We start from the raw sequence: 20,337 nt of genomic DNA on the forward strand, positions 1-20,337 counted from the left end.
TTCATTTACACTCACACTGTTTTTTGCCCTTTGTAAATTACAAATTCTGTTTTATTGCTTTAAGAGCTTTCATCATCACTTTATTTGGTTTTTGTGGATGAATGGGAATAATTGTTTTCATTTTCCTCTTTTACAATTATTAGCTGGAAAATGTATAAACAAATATTTACTACCTGTGAATCCAAATAATAATAATATATACCCTCATCATAGCTGATTACTTAATCACAAAGAATTCTATATATTGAGATTTGTCAAGGTTCCACTGTATTGCAAAATATTAAGGTGATGCAATTAAAATAAAAAAAAAAAAAACCCTAGGGCCCATTACGTTTTCCTGAAAATTTAGGCACATAAGGGGAGCAACGTTCCCTTTTGTTTTGCCATCTTAACTAAGGTACATTTTTCTCTTGAAGTATTAGGGATATGACTTTGAAAATTTGCATAGTTTTTATGTTACTCTTTTTACTCCAGAAGGTAAAATAATATTTGTATCAAAGATATGAAATTTAAAAATATTTCAAAAAATTTTGTTTTTTCATCAATAAAAATACTTATAAGACAAAAATGTTAAGATTTAAGGAAAACCTCTGTCTGTTTGTATAAAATGTACATTAAAATATGTGTCATTATTGCATTATTATAGCTTGAATAGTTCCTGAGAAAAGTGTACCTACAATTTAAAAACTGCATTTTAGGGACTAAACACAGCGCGTGAACAACTGCAGCCGTAGCTCTACTTTAGTCATGCAAAACGTTCAAGAACGCCTGTAAATATTATTTTACTTCAAAATGAAGGAGCACTCAAAATTACTAAAGTTATAACTTTGAAGGAGAAACTTGTACGGATTTATTGATACAAAAAATAATCATGTTACCGCTCCCCCAAAAGTAGTGTTTAGGAGCATTTTATAATCAGGTCCGAAGAAAAAGAACTAAGGATACAGATATGAATTTTGTACAGTATGTAAATAAAAGATGATGGAAGGAATAACATGTTTTTATTGATAAAAAATTATTTCTTGAATTAAAATTTTATTAAAAATCATCTCATTTCCTTATATTACACTTCAAAAAAAAAATTCACTTCTTTAAGTAAAAAATCATTAAAAATAAAATTTGCTGCTGTTATAATTAATTCATATACATCCTGTAAAAATTCACATTTTTACCTTCAGCTGATTTTGTATGGGCTTGGTTACAAAACTCCTATTTTTAAATGCCTATACATTTCTCGTGGAATGATGAAAAATTTTCAGTGTTTTTCTGTTTTCAGAGAGGATATGATGAAGACCTGTCAACATAATGTGACTGAAGAACCATTGGGAACATTCAAACGTGACATATTTAGCTACTTTCTTTCTCTGTTGGCAATCATTTCTTCACATAATCAACCAATGGCATTTAACTTTGTTTGTGTCACTTTATTTTGGTTTAGCTAGTTTCTTTGCCAGCAAATATATACACACTGCCATGTTGTTATGATCGTTATTTTATTTGTTATTACTGTTTGTTTATTATTGTAATTCCATTTTTTCTGTGACAATTTTTCTTTTGAAATTATATTTTTGACGATGACACTTTCTGGATGTATACTAATAATAGTTTTTTTTTTTCATTTTTACACAACTTATCACATGTTGTCTCATCACAATTTATAACGTTTCTATGCTCCTACATAATGCAAAATATTTATTTAAATAAACAATTAATATTGTGAAACAAAACAAAATTCTTAATTTCTTTGTGAACATGAATACATATTATTTCATACATATATTATTCTTATTTATCAAAAATGTCATAGCACATTACTTGAAAATAATATGCCATTAAGAACTGAAATTACTTGAAGAAGTGTAAACACAATTCTTTCAATTGTATTAGGTTATTCTATTTCCATAAGAGGTAGATTTTGATCAGAGGGCTAATTGCTTATGGAAAAAATAGTCGCAGTAATCAATTTGGTTTTTTAAACCAATTTTTTCTTCTTACAGAGTAAAAATTGATGGTATTTTGTCTGCATATGAAAGCACGTACAACATCAAATAATTTGGCCTCATTAAACCAAATTACATAAATGGTTATCAGAACCTATCATTACAAACTGAGCTGTAGTTTTATTGCTTTTAATTGTACTGAACATTTTTATTTTATGAAGATTCTTCTCACTATCTACATGAGACTATAGGATTATGTTGCTAAAAATCATAAAACAATATTTAATCTGTGATAAAATGAGATAGTATACATACTATTGAACTATTTGGAATATTTTCAGGTTGTCGTAATCACTTTTTCAAATTTTGAGGGCTCTTCCTCACTTAAAAAGAAAACAAAATCAAAATGTTTGTAATTTTTTTTGACAATAGAAACTAAAAATCTTTAAATTTTGTAGCCTTTTCATTATTTATTTAAATTAATTAGTAGTCCCCTTTTAGATTCAACAAACAGCAAACTTTCAACTTCAAACTCCATTCAAATATATTTTTAAAAAACTTCAAATTTTAAAAATTGTAAAGTGTAATTTTGGATTTTTCATCTTTTAACCTTTCATATTTTAACCACAACTAGTGTGTATCAGTAGCACAAAGTTTTATTCAAACTGAACAACCATACAAACAATGTTACCAAATTTTAGTGAAAACCCCTCATTTTCATCAAGTGATTCCTTCGAGGAATCCTTCGTAACAATCAGTAGAAAAAAAACAATTGCACTCTACAAATATAACTATTAATAAAAAAAACCCTCAGGCTTCCGGCATCACTGAAATATAACACTATAATACAGCACGAAACAAATACCAACGCAATCTGTCTGCTTAGTGTGAAATCACTCGCAAATACTTACAAATCTACAATACGCAATCGGAAGGAACACACACCCCACCTGCAGGTGGGACAATCTATCACATACTGTACCACATCACATGTGAAACTGAGTGTCGACGACTCTGTTATAGTTAGCCTATACAAAGCGAAACTTATTACGATTAAAATATTGGAAGACAACAACTGGCATAGAATAAAATGAGCAATGAGTAACAAACCGTGGAAAACAAATTCTAAAAGAGTATTGGTAAATTAAACCAATAAATATACAATTGGGTTATATAGAATTATGTATAATATTGATTACTTTGCTTGTATAATCTTAAAACATTACCTTACCCTTACTATGGCTCGCAAACGATTATACTTACTTACACTTGAAACTTTTAAAACAACCCAAACAGTTACATTTACTTGGACTAATTTTTACATGCTATTCAATGACGGATTTTTTGGAACATTTCATAATTTGAAATTAAAAATACTTGCCTCTTTCTGATTCAGAAATCAAATCAATATATTATTTTTAAATATAAAGTTAATTAGTAAACAAGGACGTATATTCCATGCAATATTCCTTATTTCTATATAATTTACGTTGTAGGTTTATTTAAACCAGGTTCCTTAGAGTTTATTAAATTGCATTTTATATTCCCTGGAAATCTTTTGAGGTACCAAATCCTGTAATACAAACTGGTAAGCTGTTTTTAGATAACGTAAATTTCGTCACTGCACGAATAAAGAAGTTTCAACTGAATTGAAAGAAATTTGACATCAAATACAAATTTATATATTTGCCACAACATTTTTATGTCGTACTTTATTACAACCACACTAATTGTTTTTACAGTCCATGCATAAAACTATTGAGATTTTTAAAATCAGGAATGCCATTCATCCTAAGTACCATTCTGAAAACTATTTATAGTAAGTTCCTGTTATTTATGATTTTTATTAATTATACAGGCGATATATAAAGAATTACACAGTATTATGTGTATGTAACATAGAACAGAAACAAAGACAATGGATAAATACTTTAGTACAGTAATTCTTATAATAAGTCTTTATACTAACATCTAAAGTAAAATCTGAATCAGAAAGATAAAAATAAATGTTATGCAGTGAAAACAATAAGTATCCATTCAACAAACAGAATGTACCCATGGCAGAATTTTAATAATAAATTAACCATTTATTTTTTAATTTATCAATGCTTGTATTTATTGGTCCAAATAATAAACTATTCACCATTTTAAAAATCAGACCCATTTGAGACGACCCAAAAACATGGAAGTAAATCAAGTTTTAAACATTGACTTAAACACTATTCTCTCGACAACTAAATCTACTACACGAATACTGAACTTTCCAAAGTCGTAAAACTACAATACCTTAGTTCAATTTTATATGAAAAATACTCGTAGTAAAATAAATAATTCTCAGATATCTACAGGACTACAAAAGAATCTTACAGCCTGTTGGTCAAGATGGAACGAACTAAACGTGGAACAGTCAAGCCTACATTCAAAGCATGACACCGTATTCCCTGGCAAAGGGGCAATATCAGGAGTTAAGTACAGAGATGACAAAATGTTTCTGCGAGTAGTACGGCCAGTGGTGGGGGTGGGGCGGGTGGGCCAGGTACCACTCGTGTGCGGTGGTGGCGGGCAGACCGTACTGCAGAGGGTCCAGGAAAGTGACATAAATGTCCGGAGTGGCAGGATAGTTGGCGAGCACCCGTGGACGCTGCTCTGGCAGTCTCACAAACTCCGGGTCATAGCCGGCCACACTCTCTGGCGAGATGTCCGGGTTAGACGATGTCTCAGACCTTTAACGTACCAAGCGCATTTCTTTAGTTCTATGGAATTACTCAAATATTAACCCTTTGCACGCTTACAAATCCATTAATTTCCCAATAACGCCAAGAAATCTTATAAAATATATTTTTCTTTGAGTTCAAAACTAATTTTTTACTATAAATATGCTATAAGAGGTAAACGCAAGAAAATATTAAACAGGGAATTTTAGTTAAAATTAGTATATTTATTGATAAAAATCTAAAATGAATGAACCTGTGAATTTGATCTAAATTCAAATTCTTGGTACAAACTTATAAATTATATAAACTATTAGTTATTAGAGCATTTCCTTATCTAAGGTTTCACAGATCAAGTTATCTTATCATTTGGGAAGACAACAGATATATTTGATTATAGCTCTGTAGGACACAAAGAATAGAGGAGCAGGTGGGGTGATAGACAAAGGGCACCCCCTCCCCCTGCCGTGGAGTGAAGGTCGTCTATAAATACTTCCTTACCAACCATGACAGGTACAGAGCAAGCACCTGCAATTTCAAAGGTCTTTTGTGAACTCTCCAAGAGACACAATGTCTAATATCGGATATACTCGTGTTTGGCGTTTTGGTCAAAGTCTACCATTCTGATATATCCGTCTACGGCGTAGGAAGGATTAAGAGTAACTGACATAATATACCATAGCATTGAATGGTTTGATGACTTACTCATATGTTCATGTACACTCAATTTGATGAAAAGATTTCTAAAGTAGAGTTATAAATTCAGGAGAGTGATTAGATAGATATTAGATAAACTAGGGTAAGGTCTCTCTGGCACTCAACTCTTCCTTCTTTAAACTATTACTAAGAAAACTGTAAATTATCATAAAACAATTTCTGTAAGCACAATATAACAAACAATGTCACAATCATATAACATTACCTATATATTGGAGAATTCTACCTTAAGAGATTAAAGGAGAAGGACCTATAATGTGTCAGACATAAACTAAGTCACTCAATAAATGGTTTACATCGACCATTACTGGGAGTTTGCAGCACCAATGGACAGATGTCAGATACTCAACACCAAAAATATTATTGCTAAAACTATTTACTTCATAATTTGTTTATTTGTATATAAATATATCCTCTATAAAAATACAAATGTATTTTGTAAACACATTAATATTTTTAAATCATAAATAACAGCGGTTTAAAGTTTGTTTTTCAAATATTTACAAAGTAATTCAAATGCATACAAAAATTTCTTCAAAGTTATTAATAAAAGACATATATTAAGGAAGCCCATTTTGTAGTCTATCTAATACAAATCCAAAGTATAGAATATGATAAAATCAAAATCAAATGAACCAGAATCAGACTTTACTTAAAATATAACCGTTTTCATAAGAATATGCAAATCTATTAAAAATAGCGTGATATCCTTGGCCTAATTGGCGTTATTGGGTAGTCATCAGAGGGTTAAGAAAATACATGTGTAAATAAAATTGCTATTTGTTTACTAGCACTACAAATGAAAACAGATACGGAGAAATAAGACTGAATAAATTAATAACTTATTAACGATCATGGATGTCCACCTACTTTAATAGTCTTCAGTATGCAGTAATCTTACCTGAGTAAATTAATATGAAACTCGAAATATCAGCAGGAGGTTGTCTGCTATCCTGACTCTGGCCTCACTAGTGGCCTCCATCGGCTGATCCCCAGAAAGTACTTGTTGATGGTAATTTGTCGTCCATGGAAGTCTTAAGAGGCTGTCATATTGAATGTAATCTAACCTGAGTAAATTAATATGAAACTCGAAATATCAGCAGGAGGTTGTCTGCTATCCTGACTCTGGCCTCACTAGTGGCCTCCATCGGCTGATCCCCAGAAAGTACTTGTTGATGGTAATTTGTCGTCCATGGAAGTCTTAAGAGGCTGTCATATTGAATGTAATCTAACCTGAGTAAATTAATATGAAACTCGAAATATCAGCAGGAGGTTGTCTGCTTTCTTGACTCTGGCCTCACTAGTGGCCTCCATCGGCTGATCCCCAGAAAGTACTTGTTGATGGTAATTTGTCGTCCATGGAAGTCTTAAGAGGCTGTCATATTGAATGTAATCTAACCTGAGTAAATTAATATGAAACTCGAAATATCAGCAGGAGGTTGTCTGCTTTCTTGACTCTGGCCTCACTAGTGGCCTCCATCGGCTGATCCCCAGAAAGTACTTGTTGATGGTAATTTGTCGTCCATGGAAGTCTTAAGAGGCTGTCATATTGAATGTAATCTAACCTGAGTAAATTAATATGAAACTCGAAATATCAGCAGGAGGTTGTCTGCTTTCTTGACTCTGGCCTCACTAGTGGCCTCCATCGGCTGATCCCCAGAAAGTACTTGTTGATGGTAATTTGTCGTCCATGGAAGTCTTAAGAGGCTGTCATATTGAATGTAATCTAACCTGAGTAAATTAATATGAAACTCGAAATATCAGCAGGAGGTTGTCTGCTTTCTTGACTCTGGCCTCACTAGTGGCCTCCATCGGCTGATCCCCAGAAAGTACTTGTTGATGGTAATTTGTCGTCCATGGAAGTCTTAAGAGGCTGTCATATTGAATGTAATCTAACCTGAGTAAATTAATATGAAACTCGAAATATCAGCAGGAGGTTGTCTGCTTTCTTGACTCTGGCCTCACTAGTGGCCTCCATCGGCTGATCCCCAGAAAGTACTTGTTGATGGTAATTTGTCGTCCATGGAAGTCTTAAGAGGCTGTCATATTGAATGTAATCTAACCTGAGTAAATTAATATGAAACTCGAAATATCAGCAGGAGGTTGTCTGCTTTCTTGACTCTGGCCTCACTAGTGGCCTCCATCGGCTGATCCCCAGAAAGTACTTGTTGATGGTAATTTGTCGTCCATGGAAGTCTTAAGAGGCTGTCATATTGAATGTAATCTAACCTGAGTAAATTAATATGAAACTCGAAATATCAGCAGGAGGTTGTCTGCTTTCTTGACTCTGGCCTCACTAGTGGCCTCCATCGGCTGATCCCCAGAAAGTACTTGTTGATGGTAATTTGTCGTCCATGGAAGTCTTAAGAGGCTGTCATATTGAATGTAATCTAACCTGAGTAAATTAATATGAAACTCGAAATATCAGCAGGAGGTTGTCTGCTTTCTTGACTCTGGCCTCACTAGTGGCCTCCATCGGCTGATCCCCAGAAAGTACTTGTTGATGGTAATTTGTCGTCCATGGAAGTCTTAAGAGGCTGTCATATTGAATGTAATCTAACCTGAGTAAATTAATATGAAACTCGAAATATCAGCAGGAGGTTGTCTGCTATCCTGACTCTGGCCTCACTAGTGGCCTCCATCGGCTGATCCCCAGAAAGGTCTTGCTAATGGTATGGTCCAGCCCATACTGATTGATGGTAATCTGTCTTCTATGGAAGTTCCAGGAGGCTGTCATATTGAACTTAACGTAACCTGATTAAAATAATATGGAACGTGATTCAGATGGAAGTTGACATACCCGGAGGAGGCTGTCTGTTATCCCGACTCCGGCCCCAGTAGTGGCACCCGTCAGCTGATGTCCAGCCCGTACTGATCGATGGTAATCTGTCGTCCATGAAAGTCCCAGGAGGCTGTCATATGGAACGCCATGTTGGTTAACACCACCACGTACTCGCACAAAGCAAACAGCGAGTACACTGTAAACAGGAGAAGAATAATAAAGATCACTGTTGAAAATTATATAGGAAAAAAATTAAATCACTATTGACTTTTAAAGGTATATCTAGGATCACAATATGCATCTTTGGACTTGTAATGGTAAGTAATAAAACCATTTAAACATTGTCCCAAATTCGAATATATATTTTTTTTATATTTGTAATATGTATGTACGTAATGTATTACACGGATATAATACGTGACATATTCATAAATTAAGGGCCGTTTGCTTATATTTAAGTATTAGCACTTAGGAACACAGTTTTACTCCTGCAGAGCCATCTACTGATTCTCTGCAAAGCTGTAGCAGCATTTATTTTGTTTCTGGAGATGTCTGCTCGTCCGTGCATACAAACAACATTGTCTGTAATAATTGTTAATCCCACCACCTGTGAAGTGCGTTCTGTAAAATGATTCTTGTGTTCAAAAGGATTATCAGCTGCTGAAATTCACGAAGAGTTATGCCTAGTTTATGGATTTACAGTTATGACTGAAGGAAAGGTTAGACAATGGTTAAAAATGACTTTAAAAATGGACGAACAAATGCCCATGATGAAGAACGGTGTGGAAGACCCAGTATCCTAACTGACGAAATCGCTTTGCAAGTGGATAACTGCAATCTGATCATCGATTGACGATTAATGGCCTGGCCGAACATTTGGATTGACTACTATTCAAATATTGTCACGGAAACCCTTGAATACCACAAATTGTGAGCAAGGTGGGTACCGAAAATGCTGACCGACCACCACAAAGAGCAAAGAATCTCCAGTGGACGAACACTTTTGGACCGTTACCAACAAGATGACAAGGATTGCTTTCTCGCAATGTTACCAGGGATGAGACGTGGATATCCTACATCAATTCAGAAACAAAACAGCTATCGATGCAGTGGCGACATTATCTTCACCTAAATCGAAAAAGTTTAACAAAACTCTGTACACAAGTCGAAAATTTATGGTTACCCTTTTTGGGACATAAAGGGTGTTATTTTTGTAGATTTTATGGAATGTGGGGCAACAATTACAGCTTAGGTGTTCTGTGAAACACTTAACAAACTGAGACATGCGATCCAGAACAAATGACGTGGTGACGTGGGAAACTGTAATCTGGCGTGATCCTGCTTCGTGATAACGATGTCCACACACTGCAGTCAAATCCAAGTATAAAATTCAAGATTTTCGATAGGAACTGACCACCCACCGTACAGTCCTAACCTTGCTCCTAGCGACCTAGTTTTGAAACCAAAGAGGAACTGAAGAGCAGTGTTGTTTACTGATTCAACTCTCAGTGACAGCTTCTATGCAGAGAGATTAAAGAAGCTGGTGCAGCGCGGTACCAGTATTGAAAAATGTTTACAAGTGAATGGCAATTAAGTAGAGTAGTGAAGTAAGTTTTCACTAACTAAATGTGCCTATAAAATGCGTTTCTTATGAGTTTATTTTGTTCCTGTAACCAAACAGTCCTTACTTTATGAATATGCCTTGTAAAATCAGATATGGGAAGAAGCTATCAAATAAAGTACAAAAACTTGGAAGAAAAAATAAAATTTATGTTCATTCAATTTTTAATTTAAAACATGTAAAATTAGTTCCATGAAAAATACACATAATGAATCACTTTAATGTTGCAATAACAGTAGGAATGTCATCAACAACTTTCACTTACTCACAACGAAGTAAAGACTAATGACTTTTCAGGAATAGTACACTATCTTGGAAATCCCATTGTTGCCAACACAAGAACTAATTCATCGCATCAATGATAATACTCTGCTAATTCCTTCAGATATGTTAAAAAAAACTCTAAAACGCTGCAATTTTGGATAGAGTAAACCTTTTGAGGCCCGGTTTGTGGTATTGTGTTCTAGTAAAAACAACCTTTAATTTTATGTGCATCTCGACTTACGCTCTAATTTAAGATTTTTGTCAGACTCCGTGCCGTCCCCTGATGGGATAAAAACCTGATAATCGCATAAAAATGAGATTTTTATGGGTATTATTAGCATACCAAGTCTCATTGTTTTACACGAAATGGTTAAAAAAATTATTAAACTGTTCCAGGACTTTTCAAGCATACTGTATATAAATATACTTACCTGGTAATGTTGAAGATGGAACACATTACGTTTTGTATTTAATTTAATTAATTTCTTGTAGATAAAAAAATGTTAAAAATTCTTGTGATTTTTCATTATAGCGATTACAATACTTAGCTAACTTCTCTCTGCCTCCACATTAACTGGTTAGAACCACTCACCTCCAGGCTCACAGTAGAGGTTATGCCGGATGAAGAAGTAGCCGGCTAGAGCGAAAGAGACCATGTTGATGGCCAACAGCTGGTACTTGAGACGTAGAGACTTGCTCTCGACATTGGAGGGGGGTTGGGCTCTGTACCTCGTCAGCAGAACACAAGTCAGCACCATGTACAGCTCTGATGTCAGCATGAACGTCATAAAGCACTTCTCATGGATTGCTGCAACCAATGATCAACTTCTAAAAATATGAAACTGAGGACATAAGAATATATTCTAAAAGACATGTTTGGATCTTCGGTGCACTTCAGTAGCAGAGAAATAACATATTAAAAAAAATGTTTGTATATGTAACAAAGAAGCCTAAGGTAAAGAAGGATACTAGAAGAAGTTCTGATGTGATCTGAATAAAAATGGCCTCAATCTTTGGAGAATAGTCATTGCTAAAGATTATTTTGACTTATTATATTATACAAATAACTGGGAACTTATTTCTGTAACTCCCAATCTCAGAGAGATGAAATGTCTATTCTAGAACATAGTGCACTTTTTTGGCGATTTCTCAAATTAATATTTATTTAAATACAGTGTGTTCAAAAAAGGGAGTCACAAACTTCTATCGGTGATACATCATCATTACAAACAAAAAATGTCCTGTAAACATAGATTGAGAAAAATGTTATTTAGCCACTAACCACCATTTTGATTTTTTTTATCTTTAGAACTAGTAAAGCTATAGCATGCTTTGCATGTAGATAAATCAGAGAAAAATACAAAAACATTTTGTCAGTTAAAAGGCTTTAACTGTTTTGACATGTTTGTTGCTTCTGGCTAGTGCAAACATACCTTTAAAGTAGTCGAGCTTGTTTAATTTGTAAACAAGTTTCGTTTAAAAAAACTATTGTTGGAATTGTGATAAAATTTGCAAAATAGTTTTTATACTTAACATTTTAATAACAATACTGGTGTTTTTGAAGTGAAAACTTCTTTAGGCGCGTTGAGCGTTTTGGTAGAGGGTAAAATCCTCGGTTCGCGTCACCGACATGCTAAAAATTCATTCTATTGCAAAATTAAATACATAACAATATCCATAGTTACATTTCATTGTTGAAGTGAAAACTTCTTTAGGCGCGTTGAGCGTTTTGGTAGAGGGTAAAATCCTCGGTTCGCGTCACCGACATGCTAATGATAATAGTAGACTTGGCCGCGGACTACTAACCTGCATGAAAAAGTCAGTCTCGCTGTGTTAAAACTGTCCCGGCGGAGTATGAAAACAGACTGCGAAAATCAGTGACCTTTACGGCTTCCTCTCGCGATTTAAAAGTGAAGCCAATGTCGTACAATTCTGTAAGATGCGTCAAATTAAAGCTCTTAATATTGGCAATCTATTGGTTACATTTTTAAATATTAAAAAAATTTCGAAATAATTTTGATTATTGTTTACATTTTACATAGCGTTTACAATGACAAGAAAAAAGTAGTAAGCGAGGATTTTTTTTATTTTTTGGTTAGACAAAATTTGTCAGCGAGAAAGTTGTGTGAAAATAGATGAATATTTTTTTTGTAATTTATCATTTTTTTATTGGAAGTTTAGTTTAGCCTGTAGTAGCGTATGAAGTGATGAGTGAACGTTTCTGCCGGAACTGTAGTTGGCGCATTGGCTCACTGATACCGTATTAACTCAATAAATTAGTTTATTGTGCAATAAAAATACCTTTACGAAAGAACCAAGTTAATTTAACTAATTTATTAGTCTTAAAAATATTGTGGGTTTAATTGTTATTGCAATTATATACTTTATCCGTAGCAATAACTGTATTATTTACAACGGTGTTAACTCACTTGTATTCTATGTTTAACTAACTATTAATATTGAGCAATTACAACAAGTATAATGATTGCATTGAACTTTTTTGCATTAAAATAATATTCTTTAATACCTACAGTACTTTTTTACAATGGAGCGGCGAGTTCCTCCACATCACTGGCGTCACTATCCTCTTCACTATCGCTGGTCTCAGAATCACCGATGTTTATTATAAAACTTTCACTAATACATCGACTATTACTGACTGTATTATGTGCGCGTTAGACGCTTTTTGGATAAGTATAATTTTGTGAGTCACGTCAACAATACGTTATAGTAGCAGTACATCTGTAATTGTAAATGTGACGCGTTGTACATTAAGTATTAGAGTGTAGAATACATAAGTAAAGTTAAATTGACCACGTGGGAAGTTCAACTTAAAAACATAAAAAATTTCATATAATTTTTGCATATAGTTTTTTTTTCAAAAATATGTTTTTCAAAAAAAGTTTTTATGTGTAGTTTTTGAAAAAAAACACTAACAATCTCACGTTAAAATAAAGACGAAAGTAAGCTGAATTAAGGCATGTAAATATTTTTCTTATACCTTAAATACTTTTTTTTTTAAATAAATTTGTGAAAACCACCAAAAACACCCAGCATTCTACAGAGTTGCATGTTATTTAGGGCCAGCACTCAAAGTGTTTTAAAGGTTAAAAAATTGCTAAAAAAATTATACATTTAAGCAAAAGCGCCAAAACTATAAATATTTTTATAAATACAACATTGTGCTTCTTTTGTATAATTTGGAATTTATACACTTTTCACACATACATGATGAGATAGTACAAAGTTATAAAAAGTTTCTTTAAATAATATCAAGCACATTCAAACACCGACATCTTTTTTGAAAATAAGAAAATAATTTCTTACTATTATTTGGAATATTCTGAAAACACAAGTATTAGTAAAAGTTTGTATATTCAAACAATTTTGAGAGGTATATAACAGTGTAATGAAAACAGGGGCCAGTACAGGATTAGACATCACCAGTACAGGATTAGACATCACCAGTTCAAGGGTTAATAGCCTCATTAATAATAATTTTATTATTACACTTCTACAATTTACATCGCATTGGATAGATTGTGTTTTGGTAATCTGTAGTTTACAAGATGTTTTATAATTATATAAGGTTCGGGGTTTCTGACCACTCAATTATTTTGGTTTAATATTCCCACTGGCCTTCAATGAACTTTACAACATAATCAAATGCATTTGACTGCAACGGTTATTTTATAAGTGGAAGCGATTTGGAATTCTCTGGACTTTTAAGCTGATAAGGAGCCTACTAATTTATTATTCTGACTGACATACCCAGCAGGGATCACTACCACTGGGCACAGCAAAAACCTATGTGTCACTTAAATCTCCTTATGGATGTCCAGGAGCTGCACACACTAAACGCAAATGTCGAGATTCTGGGGTGCAAGGGTAATTCGATAGGTCTAGTCTACTGTGGAAGATGACTGTTGGAGTTCGTTTCCTACGTTTCAGAGGTTCTCGGTAGCCTCAAAAAGGTGTGTCTGCCTGGTTTGACTGGAGAGTCTGGTTCAGAGCAGGCATCCCCTTCTTTTGAGTGGACATGACTTAAGATTAGTGCCATAATTCTTCCTCATAGATCTCGATAGGAGGTGGCTCCTTATCCATCCTGAATATCCTATTTCTCCGGAAGCAGCGCTAAGGTCCTTAAAGGAGTAAGTGCAATTTATAAGCTTCTTGTCCTGAGAGAACAAAAAAAAATGGTCTGACTCCAACTTCTTATACTTAGTGCCCAAAAACCACCTTCCATGATGATGGACACAATAATTTTCTCTGCCTTGTTTGAGTGAATGTCACTGGTCTATGTCAGTGTTTAATTTTAAGTACATTTAGCAATCTTATTTCATTAAACATATTAAATTTAACCAATTAGCGAGTGAGAAAGATTAGCTGTTACTAAAATAACGATTCTTAATTTACCAAGGCCAAACCACCCTGTGCCCGTGTAGCCTATATGGTCTATTCTGTCAGTTTGGATCCTGGAGTCCCCTCCCTGGAACTCTCTGGTCTTGTACAACTTCTTGTTTGGTGAATGTAATAAACCTTTATATATTTGATCTTACTTTATATATAATGAGAAACCCACAGTTAATAACACTTGCCAGTGATGTACATAGTTACAAACAAAACCCGTAGTAAAAATAAAACAATAATTAACTTTCACAGATTGGGAAAACCAAGCAATAGTCACTCAATCCTTTCACTTAAGATTTACAATAAATTGGAGCATCTCATTCTTAAATACTCTGTAAAAACATTTAAACATAAATTTTACAATTGGTTTTTAACATCTCCATTTTATTTATTTGAGGAATTTCTCACTACAAATGAATAAAATGTTTCTAATCTTTTGTAGCTTTTTGTATGTAATTGTATTTGTATAATTTTATATATCGATTGTTAAATTTTATATATTAATTGTTAAATTTTATATATTGATTGTTATATTTTTTTAATTGATTCTTAATTTTTATATTTATTGATGAGTTTTATATTAATTTGTTGTTAAATTTTATACCTATTAATGATTTTTATATTTAGTGGGGACTTTTGTAAAATTGTATACATGTTGTTATAATCTTGTTGCCTTTTCCAATTGTTAATGCCTTATCAGTTTTAATGCAGCCTGTTTAAAAAAACCAAAAGTACTAAAAAAACGTCTCAAACCACTAAGTTTATATAATGTTGCTGTAAATGATTCTGTTGGATCTCTGTATGATTTTGATTCTATATTATTTAGTTTGTAGAAGAGTACATAGTTACATGTACTTTTGACTTAGCCATCTGGTGGCAAATAGACACTGTCGATATTTGTAGAACTGCAATAAACATGATTTGATTTTATTAAAAGTAATTGATCTATGATGAATGGTTATCCAAAGTTAGTACTCTGTAAGTATTACGTTTTTGGAATCCAGTTATTGGTGTCACTCCATTTTAACAGAAAGTTACTGAACTAAAACTTTTTATGAATTGTTTTAAAAATCTACGTATTATAGCAGGGAACGTATCAGGAGACTGTTGCTTAAAGTCAGGCTGTGTTGTTGGCCGCAGTGATATTTCTGTGGACACGCCGAAATATCGTTATATATTCAGTATAGTTTGGCCCCGCCAAGTTACAAAAATCTTGTCGGCGAGGTCCAGCGATACTTTCTTACTTCTATTGTTCTCTTTTCACTGATAATAATGTCTCTAAGTTGTATCGCTTATTCACAAAATGCTAATGAGTAATTTGTAGTTTAGGGCAGGCATCATGTTTCTATTTATCTTTGGAAATTGTATGAATGAGGTTAGAACTTAATATAATATAACGTTTACATAACAAAAACAATATAAATGACATCAACATGGATTGATATTAAAAAGTAATTCTTATGAGTGCAGTGTTATGAAAGTATACGTGCAAGCATGTCTGTTTTTGTTCCTTTTTGTCTGTCCCCAGTTGTGTGCAAAGACGACTGGTCAAAACAGTTTCTGCTAGTCATGTGCAATTAGGTTATGTTTTGTGTTTGTGTTATGTTGATACTATGTTTGCTCACCGTTTGTGTGAAGTAGATTTAGTGGCTTTTTCCTGGTCAGTGAGTGAAGTAAAGAATAGTCTAGTGCAGTGAGAATAAATCTGTGGAAAGACAATAGTTTTGAACGTTGTGCAGTTTAGTGCAATTTTAAGAGAATGGGCCAGGCTAGGCTTAGTCCTAAGACATCTACAAATGGCAAGTATTGGCTTTTTAGTTGATGATGCCGTTTACTTTTTAAATATAAATAAAGGCACTGCAGCGGCTAATTTTTTTTTTCAATGGCAAATTTCCTTAGTCCTTTAATTGTAAATTATTTTGACATCTTGCGACTAATCTTTTAAGAAATATATTTTAAACACCTTTTCAAAAACTGTACCACCAACCACTACTATTGATTGATCTTCATTTTTAATCTGTTATAAGATTAGTTAGTAATTTTACACAGGGTGAGGTAGACCGCACATCCTCAATGTACAGCGACTGAATCGAGAAACCTATCTTCTTCGTTTAGCGAAAACTCCCTTATTTCAACCCCAAAGAATTCAGGAAAATAATTTTGAACAACTAGAAATACCCCAAAAGTGCCACTTCTTTGTAGGGGTCATTTCTGAAAGATTTTCAAATGTGAAGGTTGGTCGAGCTGTACCTCATTTTAAAGGTTATACTCTGTACTCACTGATCATTTGGAATAAAGGTTTGTAATCTATTTCATTTCTTATATACACAGAGTAGTAAAAAATGTCAAAATTGTACGGTTTTACAGTTTTTTTTTTTTTTTTTTTTTTTTTTTTTTTTTTTTTTTTTTTTTTTTTTTTTACTGTAACTTCATTAAACCTTTTATCAAATCCAAACTTTTAACCAAGGTTATCAAAGAAGTACTCTTTCTAATACAAGTTACAACTGTCATATTTGTCCCTTTTTTAATATTCAAATTTCATCTCACTTGTACAACATAAAATATTTCAAATACCAAGGTATGACATTCATTACACATATCAATAGCTCTCTCAATAACTAAAATAATTAGTTTAAAGTTTAGCTTTATTTTGGATGGTTGAGAAATGCCAAAAATACTGATTTACAAAATGTTTTATTGCATTTACTACACTATTGTGTTCTCCTACCTTTGCCTTAGGCTATTCAAAATTTTCCTTGTGCATTATCCTTTCAAACCTAGCTGTGATTAACAAATAACGAAAAATTCAATTTATATTCAACTTTGTGTCAAAATGAGGATTGAAATTCCAGTTTGATTCAGACAAGATTGCTGTTCTTACATTTTCAAAACATTCCTGTGTGGACCTAGTTATTCCTCTACTTACTCAATAGAACTATTTTAATTCTAGAAGTTACGCATTAATAAACTACAAGAATCAGACTTCCAAATTTTAATTCCAGTATCAATTAAACTTAATTACATAAACATCAACCCTCCACCACCCCTCAGTCTTGTGTTACAAAACTGAGACGACTCTTTGATAGAGAATTTGGGTGGATCCAGCTGTGCATGTATACAAGCGTATCACAACGAATTTCAGCTACGCTGTCTCCCATGGAGTCTTGGACCAGCAGAGCGGCACACAGGCAGGGGCGTATCACAACGAATTTCAGCTACGCTGTCTCCCATGGAGTCTTGGACCAGCAGAGCGGCACACAGGCAGGGGCGTATCACAACGAATTTCTGCTACGCTGTCTTCCATGAAGTCTTGGACCAGCAGAGCGGCACACAGGCAGGGGCGTATCACAACGAATTTCAGCTACACTGTCTCCCATGGAGTCTTGGACCAGCAGAGCGGCACACAGGCAGGGACGTATCACAACGAATTTCAGCTACGCTGTCTTCCATGGAGTCTTGAACCAGCAGAGCGGCACACAGGCAGGGGCGTATCACAACGAATTTCAGCTACGCTGTCTTCCATGGAGTCTTGGACCAGCAGAGCGGCACACAGGCAGGGGCGTATCACAACGAATTTCAGCTACGCTGTCTCCCATGGAGTCTTGGACCAGCAGAGCGGCACACAGGCAGGGACGTATCACAACGAATTTCAGCTACGCTGTCTCCCATGGAGTCTTGGACCAGCAGAGCGGCACACAGGCAGGGACGTATCACAACGAATTTCAGCTACGCTGTCTCCCATGGAGTCTTGGACCAGCAGAGCGGCACACAGGCAGGGACGTATCACAACGAATTTCAGCTACGCTGTCTCCCATGGAGTCTTGGACCAGCAGAGCGGCACACAGGCAGGGACGTATCACAACGAATTTCAGCTACGCTGTCTCCCATGGAGTCTTGGACCAGCAGAGCGGCACACAGGCAGGGACGTATCACAACGAATTTCAGCTACGCTGTCTCCCATGGAGTCTTGGACCAGCAGAGCGGCACACAGGCAGGGGCGTATCAAACAACGAATTTCAGCTACGCTGTCTCCCATGGAGTCTTGGACCAGCAGAGCGGCACACAGGCAGGGACGTATCACAACGAATTTCAGCTACGCTGTCTCCCATGGAGTCTTGGACCAGCAGAGCGGCACACAGGCAGGGACGTATCACAACGAATTTCAGCTACGCTGTCTCCCATGGAGTCTTGGACCAGCAGAGCGGCACACAGGCAGGGGCGTATCACAACGAATTTCAGCTACACTGTCTCCCATGGAGTCTTGGACCAGCAGAGCGGCACACAGACAGGAGCGTATCAAACAACGAATTTCAGCTACACTGTCTTCCATGGAGTCTTGGACCAGCAGAGCGGTACACAGGCAGGGGCGTATCACAACGAATTTCAGCTACGCTGTCTTCCATGGAGTCTTGGACCAGCAGAGCGGCACACAGGCAGGGGCGTATCAAACAACGAATTTCAGCTACGCTGTCTTCCATGGAGTCTTGGACCAGCAGAGCGGCACACAGGCAGGGGCGTATCAAACAACGAATTTCAGCTACGCTGTCTTCCATGGAGTCTTGGACCAGCAGAGCGGCACACAGCCAGGGGCATATCACAACGAATTTAAGCTACGCTGTCTTCCATGGAGTCTTGGACCAGCAGAGCGGCACACTGGAGTATGATTCATATCCTCCACTCTTCTCTATAGTTCACTCTCCATCGTGGAACCATACAATCACCTCTGGCCATCTTGAACCAGAGGTGGCACTTTCTTCTTGGCCCATTAAAATGGGGTATTCACTTAACGACAGTCTAATATCAGCTCTGTGACAGTTCATCATTCTTGTGGAGGGCAATTTAAAATAATTGGGGCACAGCTGGGATTAAGAAAATCATCATATAGGACCTAAACATTTTAGCATGTTGACACTTCAATTTTTGAATTTAGAATAAATTTTTATTTTAAATTACCATAGAAACAATAAACAGTGTTGCAATGATTGTTAGAATTTCTGTTTACAAATTTTAACCCTAGAAGTGTGTCCATGTTACCAAAGATAAAACTTCAGTCCATTTTTGACGTGTGCAAGGATTTGTTTTAAATACGTAAAAAATACTTAATATCAAGAAAACATATATTGTTATATATCGTATTTCTTCTCAGAAGTTGTACTATTTGAAAAAAGGAATAAATGTTTTGATATTCTTTGGTTTAGTATATATTTTCATGAAAATGATGAGAAATTGCAAAAAGTTTTATATGAAAATTTCAAGTTTGGACCTCAATAAGGTATTGAAATATTACAGTAAGGTCAAAATGTTAAATGTATAAAATGTAGAGAATTTTATGCAAAATTAGAAAATATATTAAAAAATTTCTATTAAACAAAAATTGTAATTTTGCACTTTTTTTACAAAAGCGAAAATGTACAAAAATGTACAGGGGTTTGGGCTTTTCATTTTTTTACCTCCAAATGTGACTATATATTTATATGAAAAACCTTTTTCAATTAAATTATAAGCTGTTATTTTATTATAAGCTTACAAAAAAAATCTGTTGAAAAATGAAAATATTTTGTAACAAAATTCAGAAACAAGCTACAAATTTTCACTTATACTTTATGTTTATGTAATTTTTGAATATACCCTTAGTAAGTATGTTTGTTTGGCTAAAATAAAATATAAGATATGTTATATCCAAATACAAATATTATATGTTGTATACAAATACTTTGAGAAGGAACTGAGTTATGACATTTTTTGTTAACAGTCGCACGTTGAAGAATTTACTCATAAAAAATAATCTGGTTTGCAATGTAAAAAAAAATTAAAAACATTTTTGAAGTGAAAACTTCTTTAGGCACGTTGAGCGTTTTGGTAGAGGGTAAAATCCTCGGTTCGCGTCACCGA

General features: G+C 34.5%; 1 protein-coding gene across 2 annotated transcripts in view; it reads right to left on the minus strand.

Annotated features, from left to right (window-relative positions):
* Positions 1-1,628: 1,628 nt before the first annotated feature.
* Positions 1,629-20,337, minus strand: part of LOC124356634 (post-GPI attachment to proteins factor 2-like) — a 38,950-nt gene continuing 20,241 nt past the window's right edge. For both annotated transcript variants that reach the window (XM_046807750.1, XM_046807751.1), the window contains exons 4-6: positions 10,628-10,843; positions 8,169-8,346; positions 1,629-4,663 (exon numbers count right to left, since the gene is read on the minus strand). In XM_046807750.1, the coding sequence (XP_046663706.1) occupies positions 8,219-8,346; positions 10,628-10,843 (344 nt within the window). In that variant the 3' untranslated portion in view covers positions 1,629-4,663; positions 8,169-8,218. The remainder of the gene's footprint in view (positions 4,664-8,168; positions 8,347-10,627; positions 10,844-20,337) is intronic.

Source organism: Homalodisca vitripennis, chromosome 3, assembly GCF_021130785.1.
Source record: "Homalodisca vitripennis isolate AUS2020 chromosome 3, UT_GWSS_2.1, whole genome shotgun sequence".
Taxonomy (NCBI): Eukaryota; Metazoa; Arthropoda; class Insecta; order Hemiptera; family Cicadellidae; genus Homalodisca; species Homalodisca vitripennis.